General features: G+C 49.2%; 7 protein-coding genes across 7 annotated transcripts; 2 read left to right on the top strand and 5 right to left on the bottom strand.

Moving 5' to 3' along the window:
* Positions 1–525: 525 nt before the first annotated feature.
* HOO65_020423 (uncharacterized protein) lies at positions 526–1,587 on the bottom strand (the record flags this gene model as incomplete). Its single annotated transcript, XM_071006908.1, has 2 exons — positions 526–677; positions 753–1,587. The coding sequence occupies 2 exons, from the start codon at positions 1,585–1,587 to the stop codon at positions 526–528; spliced, it is 987 nt and encodes a 328-aa protein (XP_070861061.1).
* A 2,096-nt stretch (positions 1,588–3,683) lies between these two features.
* Positions 3,684–5,573, bottom strand: HOO65_020422 (putative double-stranded RNA/RNA-DNA hybrid binding protein; the record flags this gene model as incomplete). Its single annotated transcript, XM_071000064.1, has 1 exon — positions 3,684–5,573. The coding sequence occupies one exon, from the start codon at positions 5,571–5,573 to the stop codon at positions 3,684–3,686; it is 1,890 nt and encodes a 629-aa protein (XP_070861060.1).
* A 960-nt stretch (positions 5,574–6,533) lies between these two features.
* On the top strand, positions 6,534–7,808 carry HOO65_020421 (putative dihydrofolate synthetase; the record flags this gene model as incomplete). Its single annotated transcript, XM_071000063.1, has 1 exon — positions 6,534–7,808. One exon carries the CDS (start codon positions 6,534–6,536, stop codon positions 7,806–7,808), a length of 1,275 nt encoding a protein of 424 aa, XP_070861059.1.
* A 1,353-nt stretch (positions 7,809–9,161) lies between these two features.
* Positions 9,162–10,249, bottom strand: HOO65_020420 (uncharacterized protein; the record flags this gene model as incomplete). Its single annotated transcript, XM_071006895.1, has 2 exons — positions 9,162–9,646; positions 9,703–10,249. The coding sequence occupies 2 exons, from the start codon at positions 10,247–10,249 to the stop codon at positions 9,162–9,164; spliced, it is 1,032 nt and encodes a 343-aa protein (XP_070861058.1).
* Positions 10,250–12,858: 2,609 nt separating this feature from the next.
* Positions 12,859–13,926, top strand: HOO65_020419 (putative 115 kDa protein in type-1 retrotransposable element R1DM; the record flags this gene model as incomplete). Its single annotated transcript, XM_071006903.1, has 3 exons — positions 12,859–12,872; positions 12,958–13,216; positions 13,402–13,926. 3 exons carry the CDS (start codon positions 12,859–12,861, stop codon positions 13,924–13,926), a joined length of 798 nt encoding a protein of 265 aa, XP_070861057.1.
* Positions 13,927–15,071: 1,145 nt separating this feature from the next.
* Positions 15,072–15,578, bottom strand: HOO65_020418 (uncharacterized protein; the record flags this gene model as incomplete). Its single annotated transcript, XM_071007087.1, has 2 exons — positions 15,072–15,207; positions 15,400–15,578. 2 exons carry the CDS (start codon positions 15,576–15,578, stop codon positions 15,072–15,074), a joined length of 315 nt encoding a protein of 104 aa, XP_070861056.1.
* A 392-nt stretch (positions 15,579–15,970) lies between these two features.
* On the bottom strand, positions 15,971–17,876 carry HOO65_020417 (uncharacterized protein; the record flags this gene model as incomplete). The annotated part of the gene is made up of 4 exons (XM_071006613.1): positions 15,971–16,187; positions 16,710–16,935; positions 17,108–17,371; positions 17,426–17,876. The coding sequence occupies 4 exons, from the start codon at positions 17,874–17,876 to the stop codon at positions 15,971–15,973; spliced, it is 1,158 nt and encodes a 385-aa protein (XP_070861055.1).
* Positions 17,877–20,689: the final 2,813 nt, after the last annotated feature.

Raw genomic sequence — 20,689 nt, 5'->3', positions numbered from 1 at the left:
TCCTTTAGTCTCCTTGAAATCCGACAACCTCATCGATTTTATCGCCCTTTTCCCATATTCTATATTATTTTACATAGTTGCCACTAGCTGGGATATTTAGCAGCAATCCACGGCATGGAAACATAGTCGGCCCTCGTACACTATGCTGAGATTATGAAAAACAAAAGCCAGCGTGAGCTTCCACGCAATATACAAGCAACAGTTAATATGTTGGCGGGTTTTTCTGTATATGTATACACGTAAATCAATATCACGTCTGAAAATATACGACTTGTACTCGTACTTCATTACCGTAACCAAAGGGTAGCAAAAACAAACACAAAACAAAATAAAGTCAGATTGATAGGGTGCAGCTCCATGCCCCATATGCTCGTTTAAACAGAGCTTCAATAAATCAAGAGCTTGATGGTGACTATTGTCGAGAACCTCATACCAAATCTCAATACCTTTTTTTGCGGTTATATCATGATATAATTCCTCCGAGCGGTAACAGCGTGCCATGTCGTATGGTTCAACATTCTTTTATCAGAGGCCCCGGCCCGCAAAACCTCTCCAGAAATCATTCACGGTGGTTTCCTCGTCGTCTTCCATTTGGTCATCACTCATTAGGGTAGGAGTAGAGGAATTCCGAGAATCGTCTTCTTGAGATGTAGGTCTTCCATGTAGCATGATGAAGGCTACAAATAACATTAGTATCATAACCCGCCCACTCCCTAGTTTCATTCCCCCTCAATACTCCGGCCAATACTCACTCAATGCATGCATAGCGCCGTCATATTCGTCGCTTTGCTGGATATTTCGTCGGGTCGTGCGTTCAGCGTTAGAAACAAACGTATTGTTCTGATGCTCCATATCTTCGTATTCATCGCCGTCAGATGTGCCACTCGAAATTTCAGACATCAAAGGTCGCAGAATCGCCATTGAGATGTCGCCATTATCTGGCCACCAGTTTCGCGATGGCGCATAGTTTGAATGCCTATTTCTCCGGATATCCGATGTGGAGATGCTTCCACGAACCCGACGTAATGACCCTTGAGCCCTTTCGTGTTGCGATGGGCGTGATTGACTTGCTATAGCACGTAGCGCGGGATCGGATGTAGCAGGCTGTGGGCTAGAACGGTCGCCCAACTCGGGCACGAATAACGAATTTGGTCTAGGCGGTAAGTAACGAGATCCTAAGCGAGATGGCTGATCATCAGTTGGCATTGTAGACCTGATTCTTTCCCACTGTGCATCATCAATTTCTGGAGACAATGTGGATTCTCTGTAGATGTAGCCATAGTCGACTGCTTCAAGTGGTGGCGAAAACTCGACTAACGACGTCATCGACTCATTCCGATTCCGTAGACGGAGATTGCGAGAGCGATTCGCTGCAGCGGTTGATTCTCGAGAAATACTCCGGTTAAATCCAAGACTGAAGTCTGCCAGTCGGCTGGAACCGGCCGTAGCCCTGAAGTCAAACGGCGTATCCGAAGTCCGGCGATGACCTGGCGCCGGTACATCAGTCGTTGAGTGGTCGGGGCCGGCATATCCAAGTCCTAGGCCGATGGTTCGCGGAAGTGGGGGTCGTTGTGTGGAAGAGGGCATCGACAAAGTGCTGCGTTGTTGGGTTGGAGGCAAAGCCAGGTCATTCAATGCCTGATTCAGGCGGCTTCTGCGCTCGCGATTTCTTTCAGCGCGCGCAGCCCTGCGGCCTATACCAGAATGGTGGCATGGCGCGGTTGTTTCTTTTTTTTCGGTGGCATCTTGAACTTCAGAAGGTTCGACAAACAAACTAATAGCGCAGTATTGGTGACAACTGTTAGAAAAAAAAAAAGAAGAAGAAGAAGAAAGGGCCAAGCTTGCTAACGTGGGGCAATCGAGACTGGGCTGAGGGTAGCCAGACATTCATTAGGATGCAGGATAATTCAAAGCACCCAACCTGGGAGCTTGGATGTTAAATTGACTACAGGCGCCAGAACGTTTGACTCTGAAGGCGTAGAGGCTGTTTATCTCATGAAGCTTTCCACAAGAACAAGGGCATATTGACAGGCTGGACGCCATCCATTGACAAGACAGCTAGCAATGAGAAATCGACATAAACACTCACGGAAGACCCATCGCGATTAGATTGGGGTTGCGCAAAGCATAAACTGAGGTTGAGGATTGAGAAGGAAGCGGAGCGGAGCGATCGGCAAAAGCAGCAGAGTTTCAAGCAGAATCGAATGCAGGTCTTTAGATAAAGGAAAAGATTGTTTATTCAATGAATGAGGAATCGCCAAAGGCCAAGGTCGCGCGTTAACGGATTGGAATCGGTAGGGGAAAGAAAGTCTGTAGTTTTTAAGGGGCAAGAATGAAAGAAAAGATGCCACTGGAAGAAGAAAAGATGGGTAATGATGAGAAGAAAAATAGATGGACAATATTTTTTGGAAAAGATCTTCTTTTCACAGCTGCTCCCAATTAGTTCATCAGCACAGTATTGTATTAGCCCCGATTGCACAAACATAGAATTAGTGGAGACTCCTGTACTTTTGTGTGCCAAAAATGGTAACTTTGAGTAGCAGAAACAGCCTTCATCCACGCAAAACATATTCAAGCGGCAGAACAGCCAGTGAAATACGCGCATTCAACCAGGGTTAGCGTTAATGCTACATATTGCCAAAGCCTAAGTAAGCAGGGTATCAGGCTGTCTGCTCTTAGGGGCTACACCACCAAACCCTAATAAAGGCTTATTGGTATAGATACGCTGTAGTCTTTGTGTAGAAAAATAAAAAAAGAGACTGACCTTTGTGCAAGTGCTTCAAGTCAACAGAATTAATATAAGTTAAACAAGAGAAAGAGTCACGTCTAATTGAAGCTGCTGATATAAATATTGAATGTAAATGTAACTAATAAGACCTAAACCGCCGCCTTAAACTTGATTTTATTTAACGTTTTAATGCCTACAGGAACCGACGTCGCGTTGGCTATTACCGGACAGGATTAGCCCTTTGAAAAGTTGATTGTTGATTTTTGATGAGAGAAGAGCGTGTGCGTGCTTCCAAGCATGCTTGATAGTCGCCTCTATCGCGTAGTCGTTACAGGAGAAAGAAAGAAATTTGAACCTGAAATTGAAAATCTTTAACGTCTACGGGAATCACTGAGATTAAACAATGCCGGGCTGGCTACCGGATACACGGCGCTCCGACCCCGCCATTGTATTGTATTGTATTGTATTATTTTACGTCTACCTACCAATTATTTCGCGGTAATACGACGGCATATTCCGGACAGGAGCCGTTGGCTGATGTCAGCTTCCCGTGACTCCTCCTGGGCGGTCAGCAATTGCAGGTTTGCTTGGATTTCGGGCGCCTCCTATGACTTTTTAGGGTCCGGCGCTTGGGCCAGGATGGCTCTCTGTCCAGCATTGCCCTAGGGCGTGCCTGCGGGGTTCCAGGTATTTTTGGTCTGCGACGACCGCGTGTAATCTAGTCTAAAAGGCCGCCGGCTTTCAGCACGGGGGGTAGGCCCCGGCAGAGTACAGCGGTTTTGTCCTTCCGTATGCATGGCTGCTGCCGCATCATTTTTAATATTTTTCCCGTTCTGCTGGTGGTTGGAAGCAGAGCTCCCTCCACACCTTCTCACGGAGCCCTCCTCGACATCTCCTTCCTGTCCTGCGAACGTTTCCTCCTCCTATCTCTTCTCTCTTCCCCTTCCATTCTCCCTCAACTTCGCCCTCCTCGTCCCCTTCTTCGTTGTTGCCCTTGCTGTCGTGGAGTTGGTTGTGTCATCCTAGGCTGCCCTTGTTGTGGTCGCTCCCCTGTAGTCTGCGGTGGCAGTGACCTGCCTCTACGCGTTTCTTGAGGGGGGGTTGCCTCTGTGGTGTCCAGACAGCTCAGCTCGGGCTCGGGTTGTTGTTTCTCTTTAAGGAGCATCAGGTTGCGGCGAAGCACGTTGGCGACATAACTTGTCGCTTTCGTGTTTTTAAGGAGCTTGTCCGCGAACCTTTGGCTCCATGGTCTGGGTAGTGCCTTGCAGGTCCACCAGTGTCCTCGTTCCTTGGCTTGGTTGCAGGCTCTGCATCCAAGTGGGCAGTTGTGTCCCCATCGCTCGTGGTATCTGTCGAAGTCTCCATCGCCAGTTCTAGCCGCGAGGATGTGGCCCAGCTCTATTCTAGTCAGCCCTTTGTAGCGGGAGTTGCGGAAGGGGGGTTCAGTGGAGACGCCGGTTCCAAGCGGACGGTATCCTTTTTGTTCTTTCCACCACCCTTCGTAGTCGAGACGTAGCTGGTCTCTTCTCCATCTCCGTGCTCCTGCAAGGCTGAAGCGGTGTTCCGTTACCAGTCCCTGGCTTCCTAACTTGGCCTGGGTATCGGCTAGCTCATTGCCTTTGATGCCCATGTGTCCTGGGACCCATAGCACTCGGGCGAGCCTTCCGGGTGTCTTGTCTGCCCAGGCTTTTAGGATTCGTCTGGTTTCGTCTACCGCTTCCTGTGATGTGCTGTTTTTGGTGGCTGCATTTCGGAGTCGGTCCACAACTCCTCTGTTGTCTAGACACAGCCAGATTTCTCCAGCTCCTTCGCGAGCTGTTGCTCGCTTAGTTGCCTCGAGAGCGCCAACTGCCTCCGCATCTGCCACCTCCATCCACTTTCCTAGAGCTATGTGGTTTGCTTCTTGGGTAGCTCCGTCTTCGATGATAGCCCATCCTGCGCCCGCGTTGCCACTTACATCTTTCGATCCGTCGGAGTACGTGACGAGCGTTCCTGGTAGGGTATTCTCTACCTCTGCCTGGTGTCGCTTCGCTTCCTCCTCTTTGCTGAGCCACGTTCGGGGCGCCATGTCCGGTCCTTCCAAGAGCGGCCTCAACCTAGTGTGTTTCTCCATTTGCGCTGGGAGGAGTTTGCGTAGCCTCGCCACCACTGGGTTGAAATTTGGCCCTCTCAGAATGTGCCTATCATCTAGTGTGTGCCACCGTATGGCTTCCCTCCTCTTTTCATCCTCCAGGAGGATTTCGAAAGGAGGAATGCCTGCGGCATGGTGTAAGCATTCCCTTGGTGTCGTACGGTACATGGGGAGAGCTGCTCGGAGGCACTTCCTCAGCGAGATGTTCAGCTTCTCTGCTGCCTCTTTTGTTGTCTCTAGCCCAGACCAGGCGCTCGCTGCAAAGAGCGCTTTGCTCACGGCGCAGGCCCGTACCGCTGTGAGCATGCTCTTTGTGTCTGCTCCTTTGTAGCAGCCGGCTAGATACCTCAAGCCATTTGCCAACCGGTTGACACTCGCAATGACCTTTGCGATGTGCTTGTTGAAGAGAAGACTCGAGTCCAGGTGCAGTCCGAGCCATCTCATTGATTCTTTTGCCGGGGTCGGTTTGTACGTGCCTAGGCCTTCCACGGTCACGGATGGGCTTCCTGCAATCCTCCTTCTGCCCTTGATGTGTAGAAGCGTTGACTTTCCCTGGTCTATTTCTAGACCGTTGAGCGTGGTCCACTCTACCACTTCCTTCATGATGACTTCGATTGAGCTGCTATTTTCTGCGAAGTCTCGCCCACTGACCACTAGGGCCCCGTCGTCTGCATATCCCAGTAGCGGGGGGATGTGTCTGTAGAGCGGTGCCATGAAGAGCATATATAGCACTGGGGAGATTGGCGAGCCCGCTCCGACCCCGCCTACGAGAGGCACAAGTATTTGAGCATAAATATGAAGCGCTCCGTCAGAGCAAGCCCTGGTTGCACAATTGGTTAGTGCGTTGGACTTTTACGACAGCCTCTCCGGCTACTTAACAGGATATCCAAAGGTTGCGGGTTCGAGTCCCGCCTGGGGCGTCAGTTGTATCGGCTGAGTTCCTTTTTCTCGGCCACCTTTTTTTTTTATCCTTCATACCTGTCACTCCTTCCTGTCTCGATGCAACAAATAGTCGGGAATAAACTATCATCGTGTCGGGAAGCTCTTTCATCTCATTTGAGGTTACATTCTCTATTGAGCTCAACTGCTCACAGCCTTGTCCCCTTTTTCTTTCTTATTTTCTCAAAGCTTCTCCCCTCGCTCTGGTCCGGTCTTTTCTTCTCTCTCCATCTTCGCTTGTAACTCTCCACCCCACCCCCCACATCAATATCCCTAGTTGTCAAAAAAAGTTTCGCAAAGTGACGTCCATGCTTCCCTTGTCTCGAACCATCAGTGCCAAAATGGCCACACTATAAGACTACCCACCCGCAATTGTGAGTTTCATCGTTGTTGATGTCATGCACAATCCCGGCGATTGCGGGGTTGGTATCTGTATCCTTGCCCTCTTAGTTGTTCTAGTTGAGTTGTATGAAATCCAATTGCCATAAAGCCGAGACGGTTGGCCCCTCAGCCTTCTACAATCTGATTCTTCTTCTTTTACTTCTTTCCCTTTTACACATTTCCGACCTTCCAATTCTTTCTGGCTTCCGATTTCTTGTTCTTACAGTCTAACTGATTCTGCTCCCTCTACATAAACAGGCATACTATCTATCTTGTTCATTTCTTGCCTACTATATACGCTGCTTCCATCTTTCTATTTGCCCATCTCTCCCCTTCATTCTTCTTCTAAGCGCTATGGCTGGCCGAGCTCAAACCATCCGTCTAGGCCTCTCTCGCATGGAGCGCCTCTACGACGCTAATAAACAATCATGGAAAGCTTTTCATGTCGCCGGAACCAATGGCAAAGGAAGTATTTGTGCTTACCTCTCTGCTCTCTGTTCCTCTTCCAATATCAGCCATGGTCGATTCACATCACCGTTCGTACACCACCCTAGCGACTCGATACATATCAATGGCAAGCCAATTTCGGTCCAAGAATACCTTGAGCACGAAAATTTCATAAGGCGTTTGCCTGGCTTCAACGACGACCCGCCATCGCCATTCGAGATGATGACACTGATTGCTTTTCGAGCCTTCGCTGAAAACAAAGTATCGTATGGCGTGGTTGAGACTGGCATGGGCGGGCGCCTGGATTCTACAAACGTCATGCGCAAAAAATCAGTCAACATATTCTCTCGAATTGACATGGACCACAACCAATTCCTAGGGAGCAACATCCTAGCCATTGCGGCAGAAAAATCGGGGATTATCACCACCCCGGGGACACCATGTATTGTCGATGATACGAGTGATTACCATGTCTTGGATGTTATTGCTCATAAGGCACAGGAGATGCAAGCCCCGTTGCACCTAATTTCCGACGACACTACGTTGACAAGCTTGCTGCGACGTGAATGCCCCAAACACAAGTTTGCTCCACATGAAGTCACGAACCTGACGTGCGCCTTGCTTGCTTTCTCGAAAGTCTTCCCTAATGCCTTTGCGATGGATGACATTCCTGAGATTCTGCCTAAGCTGGCGAGGACGCGCATGCCCGGGCGTCTACAGAGGTTGGATATCAGCCATAGGCTTCCGAAGCGGAAAGCACCAATTCTTTTGGACGGTGCCCATAACATGGCCGGTGTAGAAGCTTTAAGCACCTATGTTGCGCATGGCCTCCGGAATGACGAGCCCGTTACATGGGTCGTGAGTCTATCTAGCCCTAGAGATGAAGAGGCTCTTGACCTCATTCGGGCGCTAGTTCAGGATCGCGATAGCATTGTCTTCACAGAATACGGGAGCCGCTCCACCGAGCTTGAGCGCGAATCGCGACCTCCAGCAATTTCTGCCAAAGCTCTCAAGACTCGTTGCGAAAGGCGCATCCTGCCCGAAGATAGAATACACTCCGAGCCAGATGTCACTAAGGCTCTGCAATTAGCAGCCAACATTTCGCAGAATGGGCCTATGGTAGTCACAGGGAGCCTGTACCTCGGATCTGAAATCCTGAACTGGCACAAGGAATCTGAATAAATGATGAGGGACTAACTAGACCATCCCCTTGAGCTTCTTCATATATTCAACTGCGGGGTCCTATTTTATCGACACTTTTATGGACCCCCTCCTTTTGCATTTTCATGGCCTATTTCGGGGACTAACTAGGACCAAAGCTCGTTTGCTTTCTTGTCCCTTCCCCTACGATAGGAGCAGAATCCTCCGTTCACATTAGCATCTTAGCCTCAGATCCACACTTGAATACATCAAAACGCGTCATTTTGTATGTAGCCATATACGAACTATAATCTCGCATTTATTCCTCCGTGTTCTACCTCTGCTCATTTACCAACCTTTGGCACATTCTGAAGATTCCAATTGCTCAATTCACGTCTATTATAAGTACTCCATATTGTTTCTTTTAGCCCGTCTCTTTCTAAACATGCCGTCACATCTTGTAATCGTTTGCTGCCATGGCATTTGGTCTGGTGGGCCATCAGCCGGTTTCAGCGAAGATGAATGGCTAATTGCGCCTTTTCAAAAAGGAGAAACGCCAACGTTTATTGAGCACATAAAAGCTGGGCTTGAATGCGTTGCATGTGATCCTGATTCTGTGCTGTACTTCTCTGGGTATGTTGTGTACTATATTCGCGCACTCGAATCTAGAACCTGGGGCCTCCCTACCTTCTCCTCCCTACTCTGTCTTCCTCGGGAATCCTAGTTTTTCTGGCTGACCCAGTCGAATTTATATTCCTTTTTAGAGGTCCTACACGCCAAGAAACTCGACTATCCGAAGCACAAAGCTATTACAACCTCGCCGTTCACAACTCGTTTTTCTCTATTTTCCCCTTCGCCGCCACTACGGCGGATGGAAAGGCAGCCAATGAGGCCTTGCTTTCACGTATCCACGTTGAGGATCGTGCCCTCGACTCCTACTATAATATCATCTTTTCCCTCACCGCTTTCTACTCTAGCTACAGAGTCTGGCCAAAGAGGATGACCATCATTTCTCATGCCTTCAAAAAGCCACGTCTTGTTGACCACCACTGTCAAGCCATTGGATTTCCCCTGAGCCGTGTTGCCTTTGTTGGTATCGACCCTCCTGGCATGGATGATGGGGGAGACAACCATTTAGGTCTACAGGGTGTTGGGCTTGCGCTTGAGTTGTGGAGGATAGACCCACATGGAATTGGAGGAGCATTAGCGGGGAAGAGACAACGAAGAAATCCTTGGGGGGTTTCCCAGTGCCTGTTTTTGAACCCTGCGGACCAGCCAAAGAGTGGCCTGATGGTAAAGACATCGCAGAATGGACACGAGTGTATTGAAGATAAGGCCGAGCGGCCGTGGTGAACGGGTATAGTGGATTTAATGAGTTCCAATCCTATCTGTTATTTACACTCTGGAATCCACGTCTGTTTCCTTGTAGGGCCCTTCCTTCATGACATCACACAGAAATTCTAGTGAATCCAGAACCATTGGCTCCGTGAATACATGCCCAGCTTCTTCATAAACCTTTTGCTTGAGCGTGACAGTCTCACATCCATCCCACGATGCAGTGGCTTTGGAGAGAAAATCCAGAAATGGCTTGCTCATGGAATATGGAACAAGCTTGTCCTGTCCGCCAAACGTCACAAACACCTTCTTCCCGCCCATCTTGCCCACGAGAGTTTGTGTTATGCGTCTCTTTTCATCATCGCTGATTGAACTGATGTCTTCTGGGATTTCCGTAGTGCCGAATAGTACGCCTCGAGGGTCGTATTTGCGGCATTCTGTCACTAGATCCGGAGGGAAGTGTTTACTTCCTAAAAAGGTTACCCCGTCGTTGGATGGGTCATAAGTTGGGAGCTTGGTACGCTGGGCGCGATCTTTCATGAGACCTGCTCTTGTGTCAGTTATCCGCAACAAATGAACAGGGGAGAAAACTCATAGTTACGCATAAAATCGGGACAGCCAACAATGGCTACGCCCGCGGTGATTCGAGGATCTTTGAATAGCGCCTGCCAGGTGGTGTGGCCACCTAGACTCTTCCCTAGAATCATATGCTGGTCGATTCTGCTCCCACTTTTAGTCATATCCTCTGGAAACAGGTATCCTTCAATCACATCGATCAGGCTCATAGTATCCGTAACCATTCCGACTATACCACCCACCATATCCTGGGCATGGGTTTCATTTCCATCCTTCCACGCCTTGTTAGCGCGCTTATCAATCAGCCGAGTTCCGTGGTTACGCTGGTCGAAGGCTGAGCAAATCACGGCTCGATCTTGACTCTCGGGTAGTGCCGTCCATGCGGCAATGATGCGATTGGCAAAGTCTGTCATGTGACTCTTGTCGCGTGTTCGGGCGTGATGTAGCCAAAGGAGAGAATATCTGGTAGCCGAAGGTGATGTTTCCTCGAGACCGTATACATCAACAGCCAGTCCGGCCATGGTTATGGTGCGCATGGACGCGCTGGCAACGGGAGGAAGTTCTGATGTCATTGCCACTGCGACGGGACCTGTGCTGGTTGGATAAGGTATTAAAAGAAATTGGAATGGCCAAAGGAAATTTATCTGATTGTAATCTTCGAAGTCTTCCCTTAGATTGTGCAATTGATAGCGCAGTTAAGATGTGTTGATTTAGGTTGAACTGTACTGTATTATGACAAGTAGCAAGTTTGCATCAAAGGGAACAAGACAAGCCCGCTCCTTCCAAAAACCCCACACTCAATGTGTTGTCTAAACCCGAGTTCACAAGTAGAGGTTCGGCAAAGAAAACAAACGATCGGCTTGTCAGACACACTGGTCTGTGGGCTGATGTATTATTTTGACTACAAGAAAATTGCGGCTGATGAGTGCATCTTACCCTACGATATGTGAGACCTTTGGAGATGATAATGTGCAGAGAAACATGACGTGAAGCCTGAACTTCACTTTAATGCCTGCTAAAATCACTAAAGTCAAACGATGCCATATTGGCTGCTGGACAGAAGTAGCATGTCTGTGCAGCTAACCATGAGGCTTTGACAAGTGAGGTCCAGATACTATTGCTGGCTGTCTTGAGCCTGAATGTATTCAACGTCTACCGGGTTTCTACTTTGTAGTAGTTGCGAAATTAAAAAGAGTTACTTCGAACTTGACACTTGGCGAAGAAAATCGCGAGCATGCCTGCAGGTTACCTGATGTTTTTGGTTTTTGCCAACCGCGTGTAAACTAGTCCAAAGGGCTGCCGGATTTCGGCACGGGGAGTAGACCCCAGGAGAGTACGGCTATCTTGTCCTTCCATACACATGGCTGTTGCCGCATTGTGTATTTTTTTGCTGGTGGCCGGGGGTCGAGATTCCTCAACACTCTCTCATGGATGATGACGATAATGTGATTCTATTTATACTCCTAAGTCTATCTGGGGTTCGGAGCACCGGAGAGGACCGAGTTTTCCAGCACCTCCTGCCGCCTGTGTCTTGGTAGCCCCGGGCAGCGACGGTGCTGTGCCCACAGGGGCCTGTGCGAAATACTCCCCTGCTGTTGGGTATGTCTGCTCAGCTCCGAAACGAAAAATGATGATGATGGAATTCTATTTATACTCTTGGGACTATCCGAGGTCCCACTTTGGGAGTCCGGGGCCCTGGAGAGGACCGAGTTTTCTAGCACCTGTTTTCTGTATCTCCTGCCGCCCGTGTCTCCGTAGTCCCGGGCAGCGACGGTGCCGCACCCACAGGGGCCTGTGCGAAATACTCCCTGCTGCCGGGTATGTCTTTTCAGCTCCGAAACGGAGAAAAAAGAGAACCTAAAAGGAAAAAAGAAAAGTGTAGACTTGAGTCAGTATCACTGATGTGAGCTCGACCCAACTTGCTCTTAAGGCCGCAGCAGCCTGTTGCCCTGTGTTTGTCATCAGCTTTTTCCCAAGCGTAGTCCTGCCCTTATCCGTCCTCAGTAGCTTGGTGACAAAGTTTTCCGTCCATGGTCTCTTCTTCTTTTTCCATGACCACCCGTTCATTACCCAGGAGTTTGATTGACTTGGGCGACTTCTCTGGGATGAGAACCGCTACACGGATGCCCTGCACCTGTGCCTTGCTCTTATATTCCCCAACTGTTTCCGGCTAGGACCATCCGTATTTTAGAGTCGACGAATACTCTGAGTCTTTGGAACATTTGTTTGGTGCGCCTCTTCTTCCTCTCCTCTGCTGACTTTGGTGCCAGAGCTTCGACCGCCATGTCGATAGCTAGAGTCATCTGTCTGGTGACGTCGACCTCATCTTCCATCCCTTGTCTCTTCTTCGCGAAGGCATTTTACAGCGCGGTCGTGAAGCTGTCCATTTTTGCGTGTCTGCTGTCTTTCAGGCCGGGGGTTGTGCTGATAGGGGGTTTGGTGTTCATAGAGGCTTCTGCGTTGGAGGGGGTTTCGGGCCCTTGATTGTCCTGTCAAGTAGGTTTTCAGCCTCGCGGAGTTAGCCTGCTTAGTCGGTCATCTCAACATCTATCATGACGAGGGATGATGCGGTTCGACTGTTCAGGCCTGTACGATCGTATAGTGGGAAGTAGTTTGGTGTTTGGTGTTGTGTGTAGATTGCTGCTGTCGTCTCTAGGGTTGCTTAGGGTTGCTATATTGTCCTAGAGTTGTAGGAGGAAAGTTTTTCTGCAATCATCTCTACGTCCGCCATGGCGAGAGATGAGTCTATGTAAGCGCTTTGTTTCGGTACTTTTATGGTCGTTTATCGAGCAGTGATTCTTGCCCCGTTGATAGACGGCATGGATTGCTCCTATTTAGTATCATGAAGCTGACCCTCTCATGGAGTCCTTGACATCTGCTTCCAGCTGCCTCTTTCGTTGTTTCTAGACCGCTAGTCTATTTCTCAATCCGGCCCACGAACCATTCTTCTCTTTTCTGGGTTACTGAAATGTGGCTGCGTTTTTGGGTAGGCGAATAGCCCGACTTAAGTTCACTTCCTTCCTTGACTTGGAACTCGGTAGGTTTGCTTCTTACGACTTCACCACCGCGTTTTCGGCAGAACCCTCGTTGTCCGCCATACCCCTAAGGGTTGTGAGAGGGAGAGTTGGTAAAGTAAAGTGGGGCCCCAGATTGTCCCAAGAGTACAAAACTTATGAGCACCATGACCAGCGCTATGTTGGTATTTCTTTTTTTTTGTACGTACTCCCCTTTTTCCTTTGAAAAAAAAACCTTCCGACTAAAATGGCGGACATGAATATAGCCGGGTGCGAATGACAGCCTCGCGAGACCAAAAGGCCGAGAAAAAAAATCCCGCACCAGACCAGCCACCTCCTCTAGACCCGACAAGACTCAACACTCTGGGAAACACCACCACGAGTTTGGCGGACAACACCGAGACCTCCCTAAGACAAACCCCCCAAGCTAATCTTGCTAAAGCCCCTGAAAAAAAGACTCTCACGGACATGTTCAACGAAGCATGGGAAGAGGACAGGGCACAGAGGAAGGCCACGGCTCGAGGCGTTTGAGCATTTGCAGCCGCAGTGAACATAGCCGAGGAGAACTCAGACTTCAAGGAAGGAGACTAGGCCGGTCTTCCGGCCTTCACTGGCCTCCTAGAAGAATTTAAGGTGTTCATCAAGGACAAGATCAGACAAAGTCTGACGGGTTCAAAGGACGCCCTACAGGAAACGAAGACTCTCCCTAGACAACAGGCAGCCCAGAAACGGGCTCCCAAGCCCGCAATGCCCGCTCCAAAGCCACTGACGTTGATAGTCCCTGTGCTACAGGGGAAACCGAAACCGTCGCCTATAAAGGTAGACAAAAACCCAACTGCCGGCCAACCTTTCCGAGGACGACCGCCAACCTAGCAGCGGTTAGGCAAAGGGTCAACAGGGACCTCTTCAAAGGAGAAGAAGTAGTCTGCAAGCTGACTAGCACCAAGACTAGATTTGCCCTCCACGCAAAAGAAGGCAAGATGGGCAGGGAAGCAAGGGACCTTGTCCGGAACTTCCTGAACGCAAGGACAGTGAAGAAGGAGACGATCTGGGAGAAGTTCGTCATCCCCAACATCTCTAAGACCATCAACACCATCGAGGAGGGCAAGTCTGGAGGACGCCAAACCGGACATTCAGGCAGCTTTTGGTGGAAACATCAAGCTGATAGACTGGAGGGAATACGAGAAAGAACCAAGGATGCAGGGTCTGAGGGTCGCAATCCTGAACCCGGATAGGGTCCCGAGGGCGATCGAGATACTCGGCCTGTCTAGGACGGTCAGACGATCAGCTCCGAAGGCCAGAACCCCATGTCACGAAAGCGAATAGGAAGTTCTACAAAGACCTAGTGTCCGGCCTGAAGACCTTACCCGGAGTACACAGGGCGGGGAAGTGGCTAGTAAATCCGCAGAAAACCTGAAGAAACGAGACGGGAGCCTCCACACCACCCCAGCTGAGAAAATACAGATCCTGAGAGAAAGGCACCCAACTGGAAGCGGCTTACCAGACACTTCCAGGCCTGAAGTTTGGCTAGACCGCCGATACATCTGGGACCCAGTGACGGAAAAGGAAGTAGAGGAAGCGATTAGGAATCCCCAGAACACAGCGCCAGGAAAAAAGATGGGATCCGGAATAAATTCTTGGCCCTGAGCTGGACAGACGGATTACGCAACTCTTCGGCGGGTGTGTCTAACATGAATATCACCCGGCTTGCTTCAAGTCAGCAAAGCTGGTAGCACTTCCCAAGCCAGGAAGGAGAGACAGAAATGATCCGAAAGCCTACAAGGTCAGCCGTTTTGAAAATACTTGGATGGTTTCCGCTCTCCAAACAAAGATTGTACAATCTCGTTATTGTGCTACCTAGCGGCTCCCATGCGCGTTTCCAGACCTTCTTCGAGATGCAGTCTTCTCCTGGTCCTGTATTCGCATATTGTATTGTATTATTTAACGTCTACCTACTGTTATTTCGCAGCAACATGACGGACTGCGCATGGTGCTGTATTCGCGGGCCTCTTGAACTTAAATATATTTAACGTCTACGGGAATCACAGAGATCAAACGACGCATATTCGCGGGCCTCGCTGACGTTTTTTTCAGTAGAATCGTTTCCTTATAATTTGATCTAAACCAACATTTGCCATGGATATCAACGGCCCTATGGCGCAACGGTAGCGCGTTTGACTCCAGATCAAAAGGTTATCCGTTCAAATCGGGTTGGGGTCAATTAGACAACTCCTCTTCTCAGGAAGAGTTAGGTTTCTTTTTTCTTTTTTAGCTCATGGCTCACGAACTAATATTGAAGGAGTTTGCTACCAAGTTCGGCAGTTATGTATCACTAAAAGACTCAAGGTACTTGCAACAGTCCCAATCAAACGCAATCTACTCAACCTGATAGATCCAAGAAATTGTCGTGCCTCTTTCTTTTACTCGGAGTTTCCATGACCATATCAACGTCCGTCTCATCGCTATCCTCGGGATAGTAAGCCGAGTCATCCGCAGTCCTGGGCGTTCTCTTCCGCCTAGAGCCCAAAGTTTTATTGGGAGATAACTGGAACTCTATCCTGTGCTTGTCACAGCGCAGTTGGAATTCCTTGATCATTTTGTTATTGAAGTGAGAGCTTATTCACCAAGTTTGATCTGTTAGCTTGGCAAGAGATGCTGCAGCCCAAAGGCCAAAGAGCTCGGAAAGAGGTCTGCGGGGTTAGACATACCGAAGAGCACTGCGAGTGAATGTGTAGCCGAGCTGGCTCATAATGTTCTCAATTGGCTCCCAGGAAAGAGCCGGCTTGCCCTTAGCATACAGAATAGCAAAGAGAAGGTCTGTCTCCGCCGATGGAATCCACAAACGGCCAGCGTTAGAGGTTTGTTCGTTGAAGTGAGTAGAAGACATGGTGGGTGTAATTGGGGAGAAAGAAAGAATGGAATTATATGCCGCGAATGTATGTGTACTATCAAAATATATGGAACTCTTGAGTAGGCTGCAGACAGGATATGACCTCGCTTTTATAAAGTCGATATCAAGGGGATCTGCCATTTAATGCTATCACACTTGATATTGTTTCACCCTGTCGCAGTCTGCAGCCAGATTATGATCACAATCCAAGAGCTTGACCCACGCTCATGTTGATATTATGAAGCTTCTAGAATCACAAACATGACAGGTCGTTCGTTTTGCTTGCGAAATGGAGAAAAGCAATTTATGGACCAGTGTAGAACTATCGCCCAGAAACAAATTTCATCGGTGCTCCCGCGCAAATTTTGGCCAGATGTTTGTGCATGGATCTAGATACCGTTTCTTCTGGGATCACTCTTTTCTTCCTTGTCGTAAACCTCCTTTTCTGCCGCTCTTGTTCCAGACTCTGGATCCCTAGACTGGTCTATTGTGTTCATCTTCTTGCGCCGGGTCCAGAGCTTCTTTGTATGCATCTTGAGAATGGATAACGGTGTCAGAGCCACTGTCGCCATTGCTGCTAGTACTGGTGCTCCTGATATTTGCCAGCTTTAGATTTCGGTTTCGTTTGTTAGTCTTAGACGGCATGGCTTGCTAGGGGCATGTTGAGATTCATTTTGCTTGCTGCTGCTGATAATGGTCAGGATTCCTGCGTCCACGTAAAGCTAGACAAGACAAGGCCTCATGCCAATAACATGCTTGCTCTTGAGCATCAGCATCAACGCCAGTCTTTAGGCTTCATGTACGGGATTATGATGGGGGAGCCTTGAGGTTAGGAGTCATTGGTAGTGGGCACAAGAGACGAGATGTATTCCTGTCATTAAGTTGTACGATATATGTCGAGACTATTTCCCGCCTCTAATTTGCTTGTAATTCTTCTTTCGTTAATTGCATAATCCCACTTCATTTGCTGCCTTTCCCCCCCCCCCCCCCCACCCCCATCCTCCACGTTTCTCCAAAACATGGAGTAATGTTTCTCCAACTGCAACCACACACGAACTCCAAATTTAAATAATGCAAGCAAGGGAGATTACATTGCAACATGAAATATCAGGATGTAGAGCCTCTTACGCTATGTTGGTCTTGGCACGATCTGCCTTGCCTTTGAAGACTGTCGACAGGTCGCCCATTGGTAGTGAAATGGGAAAATCCACAGAAGAGAGTACTAGACCAAAGAAGATCCACCAGCCAAACATGGACGTAGCAAAGAGGAAACCTGCACCGACATGCTGCAGCTTGAGGGAGAGATCGGAGTGGCCCTGCGCAGCTCTGAAAAAGGAGCCAGTAAGGCAGGAAACTATTGGGCAATTGCAGTGTCAGTGTCAGTGTCAGTGTCAGTGTCAGTGCCAGTGCCAGTGCCAGTGCTAGTCCCGGCGCCGGTGCCGGTCCTGATGCCGATGCCGATGCCGATGCCGATGCCGATGCCATTTTTTTGGTAATAGAGGAGGGTATGCACAGGACAGACTTACAGGTGAACACGAGGGTGAAAAAGACCATGAAAAAGGAAAAGTTGACGCGCATCGATGCAATCATAAACACGAAGGATAATATGGTCATGCAGACTAAGAAGAACCCAAAGGTAGCAAAGAACATGGGATTGGCAGCGCCCGATGCCGGGTTTGAGGGATCAGTGGCATAGGATGTGTATGCGCCATACTCGGGAATCAGGGTAGTCCCAACAGTGAGCCAGAAGCCGCCAAAGGTCATGAAGACAGTGCATGGGAAGGTGTTTCCTACAACGGGACAAGTTAGTCGGGCCAACAACGCGTCACAAGGAAGAGGCTTACCGAGTAGCCATTCACCGACACCGCCTAGCAATAGCAATAGTCCACCGAGCCAAAGATATGTGCCCACATTTGCCGGCGCAACTAGTCCACCAGCACCTTGCCAGCCCAACAGAGCCATAGACAAGGGCGTTGTCGTCAGGACAAACCCACCAATAGCCACCGGAGTTGGGTTGCCGTAGGTCTGGCGCAGCTGGCCGGCCACGCGGTTTTTAGGAGCGAGGTACAGCTCTTCAAACATCTCAGGGGAGATGTTAATACTACCGTAGGTGCGCTGGTGCTCTAGCGGGTTGCCGTTGACATTGCTGATTATGCGCGGGACATTGCCGTTTGAGTGGGCAATGCCGGTAGTCTTCGCCACGTTGTTGTGATCAATATGATCCATGTTTTCGTGTTTCTCGACGGAAGGTTTATCTGACAAGTTTTCGTGTGAGGAGTGAGAATGGGGATGCATTGTGAATTCGAAAGGAAACAAGAAGAAAGAAGGGAGTAGGTCGAGAAGAGGAAGAAAGGCTCAGGCTATTAATAAGGCGCTAGTAGACGCAGCGAAGGAAAGCTATTCGACGTATCAATAACAGCAGTGATGCGGTGTGTGATATTATAGTTACCAAAGATACTATACAAGGACCAATGGCAATGGGGAGAGTGGCAATGGGTAGAGAGGGCATCGAGTGTCCCCCAAGTCTGGAAGCATGTCCTGTTCTTATAGATACAAGCACAAAGGCCAAAAAACGCGAATGAAGAACTGTCAGATTTGTGTTAAAGCTAGACTTACTTAGGACTCGAGCTTTAGAAAAATGAAGCTAGGACTAGATAGGACGGCATGGAGGGCCAGTCCAGATGTCTCCAACCCCAACGCCAGCCATGTCCATGAGTGAGTTGTGAGTTTATGTGTGGCCCCAATGTTCAGGCCGTGTAAGGTAAGAGAAGATGGAAAGAACATGTGCATGTTTGTGTCTTGCTTGTCTTGTTCTGACAGGCCAGTCCAGCCAAGGATAGCAAAAGATCATGTTTGTTGTGCTATAGGCTGTCCTTGTGCATGCTTGTACTTGTACTTGCAGTCATGCTTGTGCCACGCACATACCCATTCACCCGCCCGTGTACAGATACGCACTCACTTGCATGCATACATTACCTGTGACACAACCTCTGAAGGCCCTTCTCCAACTTTTGATATCTGCCTCCAGCGAGCAATATCATATGTTTCCAGCCCAACCATACCCATGAAAGCAACACATGGCTCCTGCTTGTCCCTATCTCTGCGCTAGCACAGAGAAAGCAGGCCCGCACTCCGCACTCCCTGGTACATCTGTTGCAGTCCCTTTAGACCGGAGCTCCCTTGAAAGGGAAGAAAGCGTTTAGACCCAAAGCAGACGAAACTTCTCCGCATTTCAGGAAGCGCAATTAATCTAATTTATCAGTTTAGTTGTTTCTTGTGGGGGAGAAGGAACAGAGTATTGCCAAGCATAAAAGCTTCTATAGGCTGTACTGCGTCCTTCGTGTTAGGAGGGAAAAGAGCCGCCCGCCCAGCGAGCCAAGAATAGAGATCTTGATAGCTTGTAACCTAAGCTTGTTCCTTCTCGATTAAAAAGCACTAGAGTCTGGTTGCGGGTGAAGAACTGGGAATCCATCCCATGCTTTCCTTTCGTCTCGTTCACCCTCTTACATAGAAAGAGAGAGAAAGAGAGAATATGGATCAACCTTGCCTTGTCAAACGCAAGCGGCGGCAGGAAACGGCGCATACACATTCCCATAGTCTGTCTTCTGGCTCGCCTCCACCACCGGCCCGTCCATAGGCTGACATTTGCTTAGTGCAAGGGCAAGTGAAGAGGAGAGCGCGTCGCGTCCTCTACAGGCACTTAGAGCACCTAGTTTCGTGGCTCATGGTGCTATGGTCTCGTGAGTTGGAGATGGCACGGAGGGAAGGAAGACTTACCGCCCTCATGCCAGAGCAGGGCCAAACCATGAAACAACAACAACAGATACTATACGACAAGACGGTGGACAAAGAACCTGAAGTGATTATGAGCAGAAACTCAGGCTATCGGGACAAGGGCATAGAGACAGCCGCCACTAAGCACTAGATCACATCCAAGCGAAACATAGAAGAAACTCTGTCTCGATTTCTCGGACAGGCTTGTAGCCAGCGAAGAAACTGAAAGCATCTTAGCCATCAGACTTGCCGGCCACGAGGAACAAGTAAGCACCCATTCCGCATGCTATATCAGTCTAGCCTGAGCTGAAAAGACACCCAACCCAACCAATCATCGCCTGTCTATATTCAGTAATAGAGGCGGAGATAAAGAGGAAGCTAAGGCGAAATATTGGGCGCGTGTATTCAAGCATAAGCCGCTTAGATATACGCAAGAACGGAATAGCAATTGGAGATAACGAATGCAACCTCCTTGCTCATTGCTCTTCAAAACATACACACCATGCCATGCACACCGTGCAATACAGGTCATATTACACATAGGATCCAGGCATGGCCTAGATTCCCAGCCAGTGTCATGTAAAAGCCCCAGGTCGGGCCCGTCCCTGTTGTCCGAAGCACACAGTAATCCAGAATCGAAGTCTCATGCGCCGCGAAGTAAAAAAAACAAGAGGAAAAACAGTCTTCGCGTAGGTGACCAGCCATCCTCAAACTCCTTCTATCATCTAACCCCCCGCTCTCTGACTCTGCGCCTTGTCTATTCTAGCCTCCGTACCCATACTCACGTCCTTTCGCTCTTCTTTCTCCCTCCCCTTGCCTCCAAATCTTCCGCCTCATTGTTACAAACAACAACAAATTGGAGTTCTCCCTCTCCTCACCTATACGAATGTCCATAAACGTCATTCAGACCAACCCCTGACATGTTGCACTAGACTAGCCAACCGGATGACTGGAAGACGCAATTCACGGGCCCACGGAGCTGCGGATCGCCCCTTTAAGGAAGCGATTTGGTAAGAACAAAGGGGGATGAAATTAAGCCCAAATGCGTCAAATTTGGGTCGCCGGTGTCTAACCCTACTTATGTGCGTTGCACGTGATACACTGCCTCCAAAGCGTCCTGCTAACCCTAAGAATGCAGTAAGCAAAGCCTCTGCCGCTGTTACGAACAGAAATAGTACAATTCCCGGAGCGGAGACAGCTTTGCCCCGTCATGATCTCCAAAAGTCGCCAGCGTGGGGAGCGAGGCATAAACTCCGCCGCTAAAAAAGCTTGTTAGCGGCTGTTCAACGTTCTAGGCAGCCGCCTAGAGTAAATAAAAGCAATGTGGAGGAGCT

Source organism: Ceratocystis lukuohia (genome assembly GCF_044167205.1).
Source record: "Ceratocystis lukuohia strain C4212 chromosome Unknown Supercontig2_pilon, whole genome shotgun sequence".
NCBI lineage: Eukaryota > Fungi > Ascomycota > Sordariomycetes > Microascales > Ceratocystidaceae > Ceratocystis > Ceratocystis lukuohia.
This window is presented reverse-complemented; position numbering and strand designations above follow the sequence as displayed.